Source organism: Chlorocebus sabaeus, chromosome 2 (assembly GCF_047675955.1).
Source record: "Chlorocebus sabaeus isolate Y175 chromosome 2, mChlSab1.0.hap1, whole genome shotgun sequence".
NCBI classification, from domain to species: Eukaryota; Metazoa; Chordata; class Mammalia; order Primates; family Cercopithecidae; genus Chlorocebus; species Chlorocebus sabaeus.
The window spans coordinates 99,950,992-99,966,981 of NC_132905.1; the positions used below are offsets into that span (position 1 = coordinate 99,950,992).

General features: G+C 59.7%; 1 protein-coding gene across 2 annotated transcripts; it reads right to left on the minus strand.

Moving 5' to 3' along the window:
• Positions 1–210: 210 nt before the first annotated feature.
• Positions 211–15,671, minus strand: FTCD (formimidoyltransferase cyclodeaminase). Of its 2 annotated transcripts, none has more exons than XM_037984963.2 (14): positions 15,544–15,671; positions 14,270–14,453; positions 13,050–13,178; positions 12,509–12,597; positions 12,201–12,380; positions 11,030–11,167; positions 10,761–10,892; positions 5,841–5,902; positions 5,395–5,524; positions 5,027–5,188; positions 3,026–3,069; positions 2,295–2,433; positions 708–803; positions 211–525 (listed from the first exon to the last, which is right to left on the minus strand). In XM_037984963.2, the coding sequence occupies exons 1-14, from the start codon at positions 15,595–15,597 to the stop codon at positions 265–267; spliced, it is 1,800 nt and encodes a 599-aa protein (XP_037840891.2). In that variant the 5' UTR covers positions 15,598–15,671; the 3' UTR covers positions 211–264. The 2 variants fall into 2 exon arrangements, with proteins under 2 accessions (XP_037840891.2, XP_007968893.3); XM_007970702.3 differs by having other exon boundaries at positions 250–545; positions 15,544–15,667.
• Between the last annotated feature and the right edge of the window lie 319 nt (positions 15,672–15,990).

Below are 15,990 nucleotides of genomic sequence, written 5' to 3' on the forward strand. Positions count from 1 at the left end.
AGATGAGGGGCCTCACGGCCCAGGGACCTGCACTGAACCCCAGGTGCTCCGAGTACCTGTGACCCTGCCCACTGTGGGCTGCACTAGGCTTCTGGGGACCCTGGTGCTGAGGTCTGTCTCCTCACACTGCGGTCCCATTCCCTCCAACCCCAGCTCCCGTGGCCCACTGACCATGTGTCCTGCTCCTGCCCCAAGACCCGCAGCTCAGCTCTCAGCCCTGCCCCCAAAACCGCAAACACACAACACAGGTTTGGCGCTAAGACTTTACTGGAGGTCACATGGGACTAAGGGGTCTCCCGTTCCTACCAGCACCTCCATTCCTGGGAGATGCCCCACTGCCCACCCACCTATCCTCCGGGCCCCACACAAACAAGCTGTGTCCCGACCCAGGTCACAGCTCTGCCCTCTGGGGATGGGCGAGGGAGGGGCCGCAGAGCCCGGAGAGGCCTCCGGCACCATCACTCCTGCCGGGTCTCCAGGCAGTCCAGCACCAGCGCAGCCTGGGTCTTGGCTTCCTGCAGGAGGCTGGAGATGCGATGGTGGACCTGACAGACACACGGGGAACAGGGCCCGGGAGTTCCAGTCTCAGCCTGGCTTGCTAGGCAGCAGGCTCCCCCTCCCGCTGCCCGTGGACAGTCGCAATCACCTTGAGGCTGTGAATCCAGGCCCCATGTGGGGTCCGGGCACCACACCTGCCTCCTGCTCACCTGGTCCTTAAATGCCTCGTCTGTGATGTCCCTCAGGTTGATGAGCACGTTGAAATACGCGCCAAACACACCCGTCTCCAGGGCTTTGGCCGCCACCTGCAAGGACCCCAGGGAGCCCCTCCATGGATCAAGGCTGAGCAAACTTCTCAGACTGTCTCTGCCTGAGGGACTCCTCCTCACTACAAGGAGCCCAGTGCAGCCCCCACTCTCACCCCACAGAGGGAGCCGCCTCCGGGGCGACAAGCTCAGCACGGCTCCTGGTTTCTACCACCGCTGAGCTTAGAAAACGAAACGTCCTCTTATCCAAGCAGGGCTCAGCCCCACAGGAGGCCCGCGAGCAGCTGCGCTGGAGGCTGTCCGCCACTCTAGGAGCCGGGACCACAGTTCTAGAGGCAAAGTCATCCCCTGGAGGGCCCCCGGAGGCAGCTTCAGACTAACTGCCCTGGGCCACTTCCCAGGGATTGAGGGGACACTTCTGTGGGACCAGACGCTGAAAACTGGTGTCTTTCCTATAAAGACCCCGAAGACCATGAGGTCTTAGGGCGGCTGCAGAAAGTGCCGAGCCCATGAGATAGATGTTCCTTGTCCGGGAGCCTCTGCCTGGCTGTGGCCCGTCAGTGTGATGCGTCTACTTCCAGGAGCTGCCTTGCGTGCTTTCTTGTGTTTTGTTTGTTGTTGTTGACACAGGGTCTTGCTCTGTCACCAAGGCTGGAGTGCAGTGGTGTCATCACAGCTCACTGCAGCCTCGACCTCCTGTGCTCAAGCAATTCTCCTGCCTCAGCCTCCCAAGTAACTGCGACCACAGGCACCACCGCGCCCAGCTCATACTTGTCTATTGTACACACATATGTTGCCCAGGCTGGTCTCAACCTCCTCTACTCAAGTGATCCTCCCGCCTCAGCCTCCCAAAGTGCTGGGACCACAGGTGTGAGCCATTGTGCCTGGCCTGACGTAGGTGTTTTCTTTTTTTTTTTTTTTTTTTTTGAGACGGAGTCTCGCTCTGTCGCCCAGGCTGGAGTGCAGTGGCCCGATCTCAGCTCACTGCAAGCTCCGCCTCCCGGTTCACGCCATTCTCCTGCCTCAGCCTCCCGAGTAGCTGGGACTACAGGCGCCCGCCACCGCGCCCGGCTAGTTTTTTTTTTGTATTTTTTAGTAGAGACGGGGTTTCACCATGTTAGCCAGGATGGTCTCGATCTCCTGACCTCGTGATCCGCCCGTCTCGGCCTCCCAAAGTGCTAGGATTACAGGCTTGAGCCACCGCGCCCGGCCGACGTAGGTGTTTTCTAAAACAAGCGGGTGGGTGGTAAAGGGGCCCCTGGGGGAGGTGGAGCAGTGTATACAGTGGTCAGGATGGGCTCTGCAGACACATTTGGGTCTCTGCCTGTCTGTGGTGCGACCGTGGGCGAGATCTTAGAAGGCAGTGGATACCCCGGCCCTGCTGGAGGAGGCCAAAGCCCCGGGAACTGCCCGTGAAGTGAGATCTCCCCGCCTGGCTCAGCCAGCAAACCACCATGCTCTCCAGCCACTGAGCCCCAACAGCTGCTTCCTGCTCTGCAGCAGACCTGGGGTCCCCCAGGCACCCCCTACCTGGAGGTCTGACCGGCAGGCCAGGTTCCCACACCGGGCCAGTTCCTGCAGCGCCGGCCATAACGAGGCCACCGTCTCCGCCAGCGTCAGCGGCACAAAGACTGCCCGCCTCAGCCCCTCCTGCAGGGCTGCCGTGCGCCTGGAAGGAGCAAGAGGAGAGCCTGGGCACAGGGGCACACACGGGCAGGCAGTAGTCACACTGCACCCCAACAGGGCTGAGCAGGCGCAGAAGCGGGGAACGGGAAGTCACTCCCAAACACCTGGCACACCCAGGCTGACCTCGCCCCGTCACGGCGCCCAGGTACCCAGCACGCCCAGGCCAACCACGCCCCATCACAGCGCCCAGGTACCCAGCATGCCCAGGCCAACCACACCCCATCACAGCGCCCAGGTACCCAGCACGCCCAGGCCGACCACACCCCATCACAGCGTCCAGGTACCCAGCACACCCAGGCCGACCACACCCCATCACAGCGCCCAGGTACCCAGCATGCCCAGGCCGACCACGCCCCATCACAGCGCCCAGGTACCCAGCACACCCAGGCCGACCACACCCCATCACGGCGCCCAGGTACCCAGCACGCCCAGGCCGACCACACCCCATCACGGCGCCCAGATACCCAGCACGCCCAGGCCGACCACGCCCCATCACAGCGCCCAGGTACCCAGGATCCTGGCTGCCAACTCCCCAGACAGAGAGGCCCCCAGTGCGGCTAGCCCTCCAGGCTCACCTGTCCTTTTCCTCAGGTGTGTTCTTAGGCAGCCTCATTGCTTCCTGCCAGAGAGAGACAGAACCACTGGGTGACGGACCGTTGGGGGAACAGCCATGCCCTCTGAGCTCCCACAAGGGGCCGTAGCAAGGACGGTGTCCCAGGTAGGGACAAGTTCTCTGGGAACCAAGCTTCTGCTAGGTCAGTGGTTTACAGCCCTTGGCATCAGGCCTGGTGGAGTGGGGTGGGGCGTGGTCAGGGGCACACAGCAGATGGTCGGAGCCCGGGGACGTGAGGAGGGGCAGGTAGCTCCCTCAGGGCCCTTATTCTCAGATAAGGAGCCTGAGGGCCCAGGAGGTCCCCTGAGCCCTTAGAACCTATAAGGCAGGAGTGGCTCTGGCCTGCGTCTCCAACACAAGCAGCTGCACCACCCTCAAGCCTGGGCATAAGAGGCTCAGACTGTGCAGAAGGACTAAGAGCAAACCACAAAGCCCCTCGAGTCCCTGCCTTGGCCACAGGCACTGGCCTTTCCTAGGTGCTCACACGTGTGGCATCACCCAAAGGCACTCGGCTCCTCAGACCTACCCCATGTGGGCGAGCATGGCTGGGGCCACACACCAACCGCCTAGGGTGAGACGGAGCACGGGGACCCACCAAGCCCTGCTCACATCCGCTGTGGCCAGAGCCCCAGCCGAAGGGTGGTCAGTGGGGAATGTGCTCCCTTCATCTTGGAAGATTCAGCCAAATCTCCACCAGAAAGTCATCATCGATGGCCCCTACCCTCGGCCACGGCTGGGAGAAAATGCTCCCTGGGCCCTGGCCAGAGCTGGATCCTATGACCTTTCCAACAGCGGCGATCGAGGAACAGAAATGCCCAGGGTCTCCCTGACTGGCTGAGGCGTTGTCCGGACCAGGCCTCCTGGCTGCAGCCCCTCTCCCGGGCTGTCCTCTGCACGAGGGTCTGTGGCCCCTCTCCCGGGCTGTCCTCTGCACGAGGGTCTGTGGCCCCTCTCCCGGGCTGTTCTCTGCACGAGGGTCTGTGGCCCCTCTCCTGGGCTGTTCTCTGCATGAGGGTCTGCAACAGTTGCAGGCGGAGCAGGGACAGCCATCCCCACGCTGTGACTCGTACTACGAACACCCTCTCACAGCCAGACCTTGCGGTGTGCACGGTCTCCCTGGGCAGATCTCAGCCAAGCGTGTGCTTCACGTGGCCACATCTGTGTCTGGCCGAGGCCTGCCCACCTGGTCAGTTTTGTTTTCTGTGATTTCTCATGAGGCTTTGTTGTGTTGGTGATGGGGAAACACAGCTTTCTATTTCATCTGGAAATTACTTATGTATTTAGTGCAAAGTAAGGGTATCTCCTTATATTTTTCAAAAATCTACCTTCCCATTGCTCAAAAGGAGCATAAACCAATCCGGCACTCCCCACACGCTGGAGTGACCACTGATGCCTGGTGCAGTCTCACCGTCCCCACTCATGTTTCTCTAAACCACACGTCTTATATGTTTCTTTCCTGCCTCTTGATTACATTTTCATTTATGTATTTTTCTCTCTACTTGGTTTTTATTCAATTATTCATCTTATTTTAAGTTTCTAAATTTAAAGTTGTCCTTGCGTTTTGTATATATTTACTTTAGAGACAGGGTCTCATTCTGTTGCCCAGGCTAGAGTGCAGTGCTGCAATCACGGCTCACTGCAGCCCCAACTCCCGGCCTCAAGCCACCCCCCACCTAAGCCTCCAGAGTAGCTGGGACCACAGGCACCACCTACCACGCCTGGCTTTTTCCGGGGGAGGTGGGGGGTAAATACCAACCCTCAAACCCTGCTGGGACCATGCACTTGCCGAGTGGAGGCGGTGCTGGGGGTCAAGGCCCAGACAGCAGCCAGAGGTGACCCCCTCAGGCCACTCCTGGTCCCCAGCCCCTCCCCCAGCCGGAGGCTGACCCGCTTCTCACCGGGGCCCCAGCTGGGGGTTCGCTGTCGGAGGGGCCCGGGGTGCCCTGCTGCGGCTGCCACTCACCAGGTAGGCGGCGAAGGCCTCGGCGTCGGCGTCCACCAGTGCGGTTAGCTTGGCCGAGGCCTCGCGGAAGGGCGGGATCAGGCGCCGCATCGTCGCGTCCAGGGGCTGGAACTGGCGCCGCCCGTAGGTCATGAGGCCCGCCATGGAGCCCAGCGCCGCGCCCTGCGAGAGGGGTGGATGTGGGGGTCGCAGGGACCCCAGACAGCCCGGGACCGCCCCCAGGAACAGCGAGGGGCCCTGGGGGTCCCGCCCGTTTGGCCCCCGCGTCTCCGCCAGGGCTGCCCCACCGCGCCCTCCCCCGCCTCCCCTCCCCCTCTTCCCCTCCCCCCCTCCTCCCCTCCCCCCCGCCTCCCCTCCCCCGAGCTCACCATGGCTGCAGCTGCCGCCGCCACCGAGCCGCCCCCGGGGGCCGCGGAGCGGGCACCCACCTCCCCCACGAAGGCGCGCAGGGACTTGCTGCCCAGGCCTCGCTCAGGCCCGCGCTCAGGGACCAGGTACCTGCAGGGTGGGCGCGGCTCAGCGGGTCCGGCCGGGGTTGGTGGGGGCAGCGCAGTCCTCCCCAGGCGGCCCCAGGCCCCACGCCCACCCGCACCCACGGGAGGCGACCACTCGGGAGAGAACCAGCGGGGACCCGGCCGGGGTCTCTGTGCCCCCCTCACCCCCCACGCCCCGACTTGGCGCAGGCCGAGCAGGTGCCCAAAGGGAGGCGCTGGGAGGGTGAGCCGGGTCTCCACGCAGGGACCCCAGCGCCCCGCAAGGCCGGGGAGGCAGAGCCCGGGACGGGTGAGAAGAGGGCGGGAGGGCAGAGGCTTACTCGATGATCCGCTCCTTAGGGCTGAAGGGACACAGGGAGTCCAGGCCCAGCCGACTCACCACCTGCAAAAGCGGCTTGGAGTGGAAACGGCCTCGGCGCGTCTCCACCACCAGGAAAGCCTCGGAACCCGCGGGTCCCACCCTTGCGGCAGCCGCCCCCTGCCCCGAGCACATGGGCGCTTTTGCGGGGAGCAGGGCAGGGGCGTGGCTGGCACCCCCCACCTCTGCTCCACCAGGAGCCCTGTGGGCCCCGCCCCAGCACGCACTCTGTACGGGATTCTGGAAACAGCCACTCACCCTGAGTTGCCCTTAAGGAAACCGAGGCCCAGAGAAAGGAGTTGCCCCCTGGAGACCCCACAGCAAACTGCTGCTCATCCCTCGCCGTCCCCCCACCACTCGCCCCACTCCACACCACTCGAACCCCCCCCCACCGCACCACTTGCCCATCGCTGACAGGGGCGGGCAAGATTTTAATTCACCAAGTCTTCACATCTAACAAGTCCTTAAAAGCTGAGGAACAGCCCTAAGTCACCCACACATAAACTTGTATGCCAGAAAAGTGAATTTTACCTAAATTCAAAATAAAGTTGTGACAGTCCCATTTAAGATTAGAATGCACTCTGCAAAACCCATTCAGAACACGTTGGCTATGCGACCGCCACCCCACAGAGAGGAACAGCAGCCGGGTGGGGTGGAGAGCACCTTCCCATGGCCACAGAACCAGCAAGCCGCAAGGCAAAGCCTCCTTCAGCAGAAAACCCCAGGGAGATGCAGGGCGTTTTAAAGGCCTGGCTAAGCTAGTAGATAGGGACATCATTGGAGACCAGACATGACCAGAAAGGTGAGTCTGGAACAGCCTGCCAGCCTGGAGCTGGGTCCGCCCTGGGGGCAACTGCCCTGCTCTGGCAGCCCCTCAAGAGTGGGGGAGGTCTTGGGCCTTCAGAGTGGGGTCGGACTGAGATCCCTGGAAAGTGACATCCCCAAGGATGAATTAGAAACAGCCACCTGCCAGAGGGAACAGTTGAGGTACTTCCCAGTTCCCGCGTTCCCTTTGGGTGAAGTAGGAAAAAAAAAAAAAAATCTCCTGTGAATTCCTAACCACAACCATACGCCACCCTGACAGGGCTACAGGCCTCGCCCGACACCGAATTCACTCTTGTGTGGTTCCAGAGCTCCAAGCCAAAACTCAGCTTCGGGAGTCCTTTGAGGCAGTGTCCACAAGCGCCAGCACAAAGCCTCCTTGGAGGTGAAAACTTTGAACCCAGGTGACCAAGAACTACCATAGATACAATTCCAAAGAGCATGCACTTGCAATCAAAAATCACACAGCACAAAGCAAAGCAGCCTCACCACCAGGAGGCAGCACGCAGCCACCGGCACAGCCAGACCTATGCATGTCACAGGCATGGGGTCCTTCGGGTAAAGAAGACAAAACTCTGGCTGGTCACGGCGGCTCATGCCTGTAATCCCAGCACTTTGGGAGGTCAAGGTGGGTGATCACGAGGTCAGGAGGTCAAGACCGGCCTGGCCAAGATGGTGAAACCCCATCTCTACTACAAGAAAATACAAAAATTAGCCGGGTGCAGTGGCACACGCCTGTAATCCCAGCTACTCCCTCCCAGAGGCTGAGGCAGAGAATTGCTTCAACCCGGGAGGCGGAGGTTGCCATGAGCCAAGATTGCACCACTGCACTCCAGCCTGGGTGACAGCAAGACTCAGAAGACGAAGACGACTCAGAAGAAGAAGACTCACAAGAAGAAGAAGACAAGAAGAAGACTCAGAAGAAGAAGAAGACGACTCAGAAGAAGAAGAAGAAGACAAGAAGAAGAAGAAGACAAGAAGAAGAAGAAGAAGAAGAAGAAGAAGACAAGAAGAAGAAGACGACTCAGAAGAAGACGACGACGACTCAGAAGACTCAGAAGAAGACTCAGAAGAGGAAGAAGAAGACTCAGAAGAGGAAGAAGATGAAGAAGACGAAGACGAAGAAGAAAAAGAAGGAAGAAGACGACTCAGAAGAAGAAGAAGAAGGGAAAAGGAAGAAGAAAGAAGGAAGAAGGAAGAAGAAGGAAGAAGAAAGAAGGAGGAAGAAGAAAGAAGGAAGAAGGAAGAAGAAGAAAGAAGGAAGAAGAAGAAAGAAGAAGAAGGAAGAAGAAGAAAGAAGAAGAAGAAAGAAGGAGGAAGAAGAAGAAGAAAGAAGGAGGAAGAAGAAAGAAGGAAGAAAGAGAAAGAAAGAAGAAGAAGAAAAAAGAAAGAAGGAAGAAGGAAAAGAAAGAAGAAGGAAGAAGAAAGAAGAAAGAAGGAGGAAGAAGGAAGGAGGAGGAAGAAGAAGGAAGAAGAAAGAAGAAGGAAGAAGAAAGAAGGAAGAAGAAAGAAGAAGGAAGAACGAAGAAGAAAGAAGGAAGAAGAAAGGAGGAAGAAGAAGAAGAAGGAAGAAGAAGAATGAAGGAAGAAGAAAGAAGGAGGAGGAGGAAGGAAGAAGAAAGAAGGAAAAGAGGAAGAAGGAAGGAGAAGAGGGAGAAGGAAGGAGGAGGAAGGAGCAGGAGGAAGGAGGAGGAGGAGAAGGGAGGAGGAGAAGGGAGGAGGAGAAGGGAGGAGGAGAAGGGAGGAGGAGAAGGGAGGAGGAGAAGGGAGGAGGAGAAGGGAGGAGAAGGGAGGAGAAGGGAGGAGGAGGAGGAGGAGGAGAAGGCAGGAGGAGGAGAAGGCAGGAGGAGGAGAAGGGAGGAGGAGAAGGGAGGAGGAGAAGGGAGGAGGAGGAGGAGAAGGGAGGAGGAGGAGGAGAAGGGAGGAGGAGAAGGGAGGAGGAGGAGAAGAAAGAAGAAAGAAGAAAGATGACGACAACAAAACCCCATGCTGGAAAGCAGAGGGCCTCACACATAAGAAGACAAGGAAATGTGGAGAAGTGACAGCTGCTGCTTAGAGAGACAGGATGACGTTAGAACACTGTCACTGGCTCCTAAAACGCTGGAATTTCAGTAGATAACAGGTATTTCTCTACCTACTCAATACTTTAAACACCTTCAAGTACTCCCCACAATGTATTAATTGCAAAAGGGAAAAACAGTAACATTGCAGCGAAGGGCCCAGGAGGAAGGAGCCGCCTTGGCCAAGTGACTGGACCTCGTCGGCACCCTGAGAAAATGTGCATCGTGGGGAGGAAACAACACCATCTATGCTTTTCCTGCCAAAAATGAGTAACTGGCTTGGCGTGGTGGTGCACACCTGTCGTCCCAACACTTTTGGGAGGCTGACGTGAGTGGATTGCTTGAGTCCAGGAGTTTGAGACCAGCCTGGGCAACAGAGCAAAACCCCATCTGTGCGAAATTAGCCAGGCCAACCTAGTGGTGCTGCCTGTAATCCCAGCACTTTGGGAGGCCGAGGTGGGAAGATCGCCTGAGCCCTGGAGTTTGAGGCTGCAGTGAGCTGTGACTGTGCCACTGTACTCCAGCCGGGTGACAGAGGAAGACCCTGTCTCAAAAAAATTAAGAAATTAAATTAAAATAAAAATGCACAACTACATCTGGCCACAAGCAACATCAGACTAGTCCCCACGGAGGTGCTTTTAAAAGTCTGTCCTTTTAAACTATGTCAAGGTCAGTGAAGGGCAAGGAAGACAGGAATAGTTCGGGATGAAAGGAGGAAAGGTGGGCTCAGTGCTCTATTACATGAGCTGGATCGTGGATTGGAGGAGAAATTGCTCTGATGGGAATCACTGGGACACTGAAGCAATTTGGTTATGGCCTGAGGATTATTAGGTACTAGGATTGTATCAGTGTTGAATTTCCCGATTTTGATAATTACACTGTGGTTATGTAAGAGAATGCCCCTGTTCTTAAGAAACACAATCTTAATAAATTAGGGGTAAAAGAGCACAATGTCTTCAACCTAACCTTTAAATAGTCCAGAAAAAAATATGATTATACACAAATAAATTGGGCAAAATGCAAGCACTTGGAAAATATGGGCAGAAGGCAGGAGTGGAGGGCCACCCCATCTTCTCCGTAAGAAATTATACAAAATTTAAAGTCACAAAAAAAATTGTTAACAGCCGGGAATACAATAGACTAGGCTACAAATGTACCAGTGATTGAGAGGCTGGGTTTCGGAAAACCACTGTGAATCCAGAGGAAAGGAGTGACGGAGGCAGAGAAGACATCACAGCTGCTGCAGCATCAGTGTCCCTACAGCTAGAGAACTAAATAACTGGGTCAGTGATCTAATAGAAGAAAATATGCCTGAGACTAAACAAGGATGGAATCCACAAGTCACAAGAGCTAAATCAGTAGAAACACAAATGGTAAAAAACCAACACCAAAAGACAAAACCTCTCCAAAAAATCCAGTCAAGTGCATTGTGCTTATTTCGAAAAACACACCTAAAACAAAGTGACCTCTAGTGAAAGGACAGACCAAGGTGGAGAGTGGCTCTGCAGACACTGCCACACCCCAGCAGGACTTAGGGCCCCACCGGAACCCAGACTCCAGGAGCCTTGAAGTCCAGGTGTCCACAAGACCAAAGGAATCACTTTCTGAAGGAGACGCTCCGTGGACGGGGATTTAAGTCCCATAGCTGGAGGCACACACATCTGTGAGCCGCCAGTTCCAGGGGTGCAGGGAGCCCCTATGGAGGTGGTGAGAGGAGGCACAGGCCCCTCCACGGGAGCACAGCTGGCCCAGGAGGCAAGACCCAGCAGAAAGGGGGCTGTCCTCTCCATGGAATTTGCACAAGTGAGTATATCATAGGTCACAAAAAAAACCTCAATAAGGTTTCCCAAATGAAAAGTGAATCTCATCTTCTGAACACAAGTCAACAAAATGAAGGGGGAGGAGGGGGAGGGAAGCTGCGCCCCAGGGGATGGAGCTCCGCCGCCTCCCCACCCTCCCCGCATGCCCCTGTCCGACCCTTCCTCGGCAGCCCGGCCCACCAGTCTGATCCGCTGCTCCTCCTCCAGGATGAATAGGTTCTCCTTCTTGCAGTAGAAGGCGGCCGCATCCAGCAGAGCCTTCAGGGGCACCAGGCCCACCAGCTGTGAGCCCACCACCGGGAGGCTCAGCTCCTGCCGAGGCACAGGTAGCATCACCACCTGGGGGCTGGCTGGAGAACGGCCCTGACTGGAGGATGCGGGGCCCCTGCCCTGCCCACGGGACGGATCTGCGCACCCCCCACCGCAGCAGCGGCTGCTCCCGGGCTCACCTGTGCTTCTCGGCAGGTCTCCTCGTAGACTGTGTGCAGCGCCGTGACCTCAAAGTCCAGGAGATTGGTGGACACCTGAGCCAGGTTCTTCTCGTCCAGGTACCAGCCGATGCCCTGAACCTTCTTCAGACGTCCTGGCTGCAAAGGAAAAGCATTTCCCAGCCTGGGCTAGGAAGCTCATCCTGCCTGGCCCTGCCAGCCTCTCCTGGCGCTTGCGTCCCCCAGCGGGACAGGGAGGAGCCTGTGCCTGGGTGGGTGCTGTGGTTCTCCTCTGACCCCCACTGAGCTGACCAGGGAGGGCCAGAGTGACTCGCTTGCCACAGGGAAACGGAGGCCCCCAAGGGTCAGACACCGGACGCCCACCCCGGCCGGCCCTCGCTCAGCCCAGGCCCTGCCTCCCAGCCACGCTGCGTCCTAGATGTTGGGGGAATGCTGAGGGGTGGGGCCCCAGGCACCCCCATGCCATTCTCCCATCCCATCTGCTCCCCCATCCCCTCAGCCCCGCACTCCTCGGGGTGACTGAGTCCACATGGGGGAACTTTGGCCTCTGCCCTTGGCTGGGGCCTAAAGCAGGACTTGGAGGCCCCTGTGCTTTTGTGCTGAGTCTGCAGGTCGGGAAGCTGGGCCCCAGCACCTCTGCTGCCTGTGGGACTGGGGTCTCTGAGTGAGGAACAGATGGGCAGGGGGTCCCTCCACCTCTTTCTCCAGGTATCTGTACCATCTGTGCAGGGGTGACGCTCAGAGCGGGTAGCCACTGCCATGTAGACTTGGAGGGAAAGGCCCGGGGGCACCTGAAGGTTTGTAGGGGTGTCAGGGCTCCCAAGGCATCTGGAGGGATGTGGGGGGGCCCTGAGGGCACCTGGGATTCCGGAAGTCGCTGTTTCCCAGCAGTATGGAAATACTGCCACATTAACAAAGGGAAGCCCTGCCTTCTTCCATGGAAAACCCCCATGAGGCCGGAGCTCCCCAGCTTCACTCCACCCCCGACCTGCCGACCTGCGCTGTCCCCACACGCTGTGGACGCGGAGGCTGGGCCAGTCTGCAGGTGGGAGACCAAACCCTGTCTGGCCGGTGCCCCGTCCACCAACGACCGCCCCAGCTGAGGCTCTCGGCCTCTGACCCTTTCCCGAGGGGCTGGGTGGGGCTCCACGGGGTTGGTGAACGGGGTCACCTGGTCCTTCCCGCGGCCCTGCTCCCGCAGGTTGAGCGCGATGCGGTGGGCTTGTTCCTTCGTGCTGAGTAGGTTGATGTTGAAAGCGATGAGGAACTTCCTCGCCCCCGTGGCCGTGGCCCCCCAGCTGGGGACAAAGGAGCTGGGGCCAAAGTCGGGCGCCCACTCGGCCTGCTGGAGCTGTGGGCAAGTTTGCCCTGGGGTGAGACATCCCCTACGGGACGGAGGGGCCTAGCCCAGCCACCCCAGCCAGGACAAAGGGGCAGGTCCACCTCTTTCCCAGGCCCAACCACCCAGGGTGGGGGCACCTTCTTAGGGAGGGCCTCGTACTCCCCGGCCCGGATGGCCGGCAGGGTCCGGCGACTGTCCGTCCTGGCAGCCTCACCATACAGGTACACTGCAGGAGAGCCCAGCGGTCAGGCCTTGACCGGCAGGGGGTCCAGGACTCAGTTCCTGGAGGACCCAGGTGGAGGGGCTCCCTCAAGCCTAAACCTGGGAATGGACCCCCACTGCACCCTCTCCCAGGGAGTGCCCGTTCTCTGCCTCAGATGGATGATTTCGGTATTGAGGGAGGCTGTGTTGATTTTGTATTGTTGATTTTAGTATTGAGGGAGGCTGCCTTGATTTCGTTATTGAGGGAGGCTGCCTTGATTTCGTTATTGAGGGAGGCTGCGTTGATTTTGTATTGATGATTTCAGTATTGAGGGAGCTGTGCTTCTACGTATTGGCTTTCTGTAACACTTTGCCCTTGCAGGAGCAGCCAAGGGCAGGGAACTGCGGGACACATAAGGAGCCAGTAACCTGCACCAATGAGACGGGAGTGGAACAAGGAGGGTGGGGCACACTCACCTGGCACGTCCAGCTCCTCTGCCAGCCGCTGACCAAAGGCCTGGGCACAGAGCACACACTCGTCCATGCTGACGCCCCTCACGGGAATGAAGGGGCAGACATCCAGGGCCCCCATGCGGGGGTGCTCCCCTGCAGAGAGATGGCAAGGCTGGGCAGGAGGCCAGGTGTGGAAGTGGGTGGGAGCTCCACGGGGTTCTCGGACCCTCTGTCCTCTCCGGCCTGGGCAGCCCCCCAGTCCACACACCCAGCGAGCTGCTCACACTGACCACAGGGAGGAGACCGGCCCTGGGGGCTCCCAGCCCCACCCCAGCGGTAGCACCAGTCCCTCCCGGGACAACGGATGTCCCTGCACCGTCCTCTCAGGCAGTGTGGGGAGGCCGCTCAGCCCAGGACCAGCAGCAGCCTGAGTGGGTGGTCTGGCATCTCTGAGATAAACCTCTCCCTCTCCTAACACACATAAATAACTTTCCAAGGCCTGCAAAGCTCAGCTCTCAGGAAGCCCTGACCAGGCCAAGAGTGGGCGCTCGAGGCTGGGTTCTGACCACCCCAACCCCCTCCCCTGAAGCCCAGAATCCACACTGCGTTTCCAGAACATTCTTCTTACTAGCTGAGTCCCTCACTGTGGCTACACCAAGCCGTGGGTCAGCGCCCACCCCAGGGGATGCCAGCCTCCCCCGCCTTTGCTGCCCCCGCCCAGGGCTGGTCACTTTGAGATAAGCTTCTCATCCATCCACCCCTTGGGATCACTGAATCCCTGACCTCTCATGAGTGACCCACGGCCCAGACCCTGGCCAGCGCCCGTGTGTCCACACACCTTTGGCCCTGCCCGCCCACTGAGGTGTTTGGCTTGTGGGCTTTTGACATGTCAGCTTCTGGGCAGCCCTTCCCCAACCAGTGCCTGCTCCAAGACCGGCTCTCAGCCCCCCTGACGTGTGGGCAGGTCCCCGGCCTGGCCCCCTCCCCTCACCCAGCCATGAAGGTGGCCCGGTGCTGCAGGAGCGTGGCGACCTGGGGGTCCCCCAGAGCACAGCCCTGCAGGCAGGCTGGGGGCCATGACCCCCCCCACTCCAGGGCCCTCCTAGGAGAGCCAGAGTCAGCCCCACTGGATCCCACGTTCCAAGCCTGGGCCCCGGGTCTACCCCCTCTCCCAGGACACCAGGACAGGCCTCAGCCCTGACAGTCCAACACACAGCGGCTGCAGGAGAGCCTGGAGCCCTCACCTTGGTGCCTGCTCATGTCGATCAGCTGGGAGGCTGCCCGGGCGGCGTTGAGGGCCCCCTCCACCACGCAGTCCGGCGGCCCCACGAAGGTGTACACGGTGCGGTTGGTGGAGGGGCCTGCATCCACATCCAGCAGCACGCAGCCGGGGGTCTGTGTAATGGCTCCAGAGATGGCCTCGATCACCTGGGACACAGGCCCAGCCCCCACACCTCAGTCTCCCCATTTGAAAGAAGGAAAAGGAGCTTGGAGGTGGCTGTGCCCAGACACCCAAATGGGGGCCTTTGGGGGCTCTCTGACAAGCTGAGCTCCCACTAAAAGTGCCTGCACACAGTGGCTGCCCAGAAACCCTCACAGAGGCCACAGTCCCTCAGGCCCAAGCATGGTCCCCACGAGGGGCTGCAGGTGGTGCCTCCAGTAGAGACTCACAGGCTCTGCCCCAACAGACAGATGCTGGAGGCGTGACCGGGGAACCAAGAAGGTGACCACAGGCACAGGTCACAAAGGGGCCAGGACCTGCAACTCCCGAGCAGGGGAGGGGCCTGGAACCTTCTGGGTGACAGGACGGCTGGGAGCAGGGGCTCAGCCCCAAATCTCGCCCTGTCCCAGGGCCTTGATGCTGGCTGGAATCCTGGCGTGACGAGGCCTCCCTGCACCCCTGCAGGTGACCCCTGTGGCCCAGTGTTGCCCTCTGGGGGGGCCTTCCAGGTGGCCCTTGGGGCCTGCGTTTGTTCCTACAAGAGCCTGGACCTCAGGGCTGTGGGGGGCGAGAGGCCAGACCTGGGGGCTTGCTGCACCCTCTGTGCCTACTTCATTTTGGGTCCAGTGGGGATAGTGGCTTCAGAGTGGGAGCTCAGCAAGCTAACTCCAGTGGAGATGGAGTGGCGGTGGTGGGGACCACACTGGGCACACCCCGTGTGACCTCACGCAGCCCTTTCGGTCGGTGGCAGGAGCCCCATTCCCGGGGGGGGAGCACCAAGGCTCTTTGAGGCCCAGAGATCGGCCCAACCCCCGACCAGAAGCACCCAAAAGGCCCCTGAGCCACAGCCAGGCCTCAGCCCCCACAAGCACCAGTCGTGTTCCACCCACCCCTGGGTCAGGCACTCCCGAGGCGCCCCCAGTCACGGGATGTCCTTGGGGCCCACGGGCAGCGGCTTCGCCCATCCTGGGAAGACGACCCCCACACCAAGCCCGCCGCCTCCTCCACGGCCTGGGCCTCAGCCACTGAAGCTGTCCCGTGGGCCCTGGATGCTTGGCCAGCTCCTCGGGGCCTCACCTCCTGGTTCCTCCCCTCCGAAAAGTTGGGGACGCATTCCACCAGCTGGGACATGGCCAGCACCTTGATCCTGATGCTCCTGTCTGGGCAGACGGAAGGACGGGGCCTTTATTCGCTCACCGGCAGCACCTCCCCACCGGCTTCTCATTAACCAGCGAGTCACAAAGGGCACTGGAGCCACTGTCCCTGTGCAGGCGGGGAGTGGGGCGCTGCAGAGCCACCCCGGTGCTGTTGACCTGGAGGGGACGGCTCCGCTCAGCCAGAGTGTGGGTCCCCCGGAAAGAAGCACATGCTGGGGAGAAGGGGCGTGTGCTGAGGACCCCCAGGAGCATCAGGCCAGCCTGGCTGGAATACGGTTGTGACGAGGACTCCCTGCGCCCCTGCAGGTGACCCCCGTGACCCTCTGCTGCCTTCTGGGAGGTTCCAGGGAGCCCGGGGGCCTGCGCT

What these genes read in the sequence shown, in the direction of transcription:
- FTCD (XM_037984963.2), bottom strand. Translation starts at nt 15,597, where the DNA reads ATGTCCCAGCTGGTGGAATGCGTCCCCAACTTTTCGGAGGGGAGGAAC. An exon ending in AGGGCCGCGGGAAGGACCAG is followed by an intron (nt 11,168 to 12,200) that starts GTGACCCCGTTC and finishes TTTCCTTTGCAG; the next exon opens with CCAGGACGTCTGAAGAAGGT. An exon ending in CCTGCCGGTCAGACCTCCAG is followed by an intron (nt 804 to 2,294) that starts GTAGGGGGTGCC and finishes GGGTCCTTGCAG; the next exon opens with GTGGCGGCCAAAGCCCTGGA.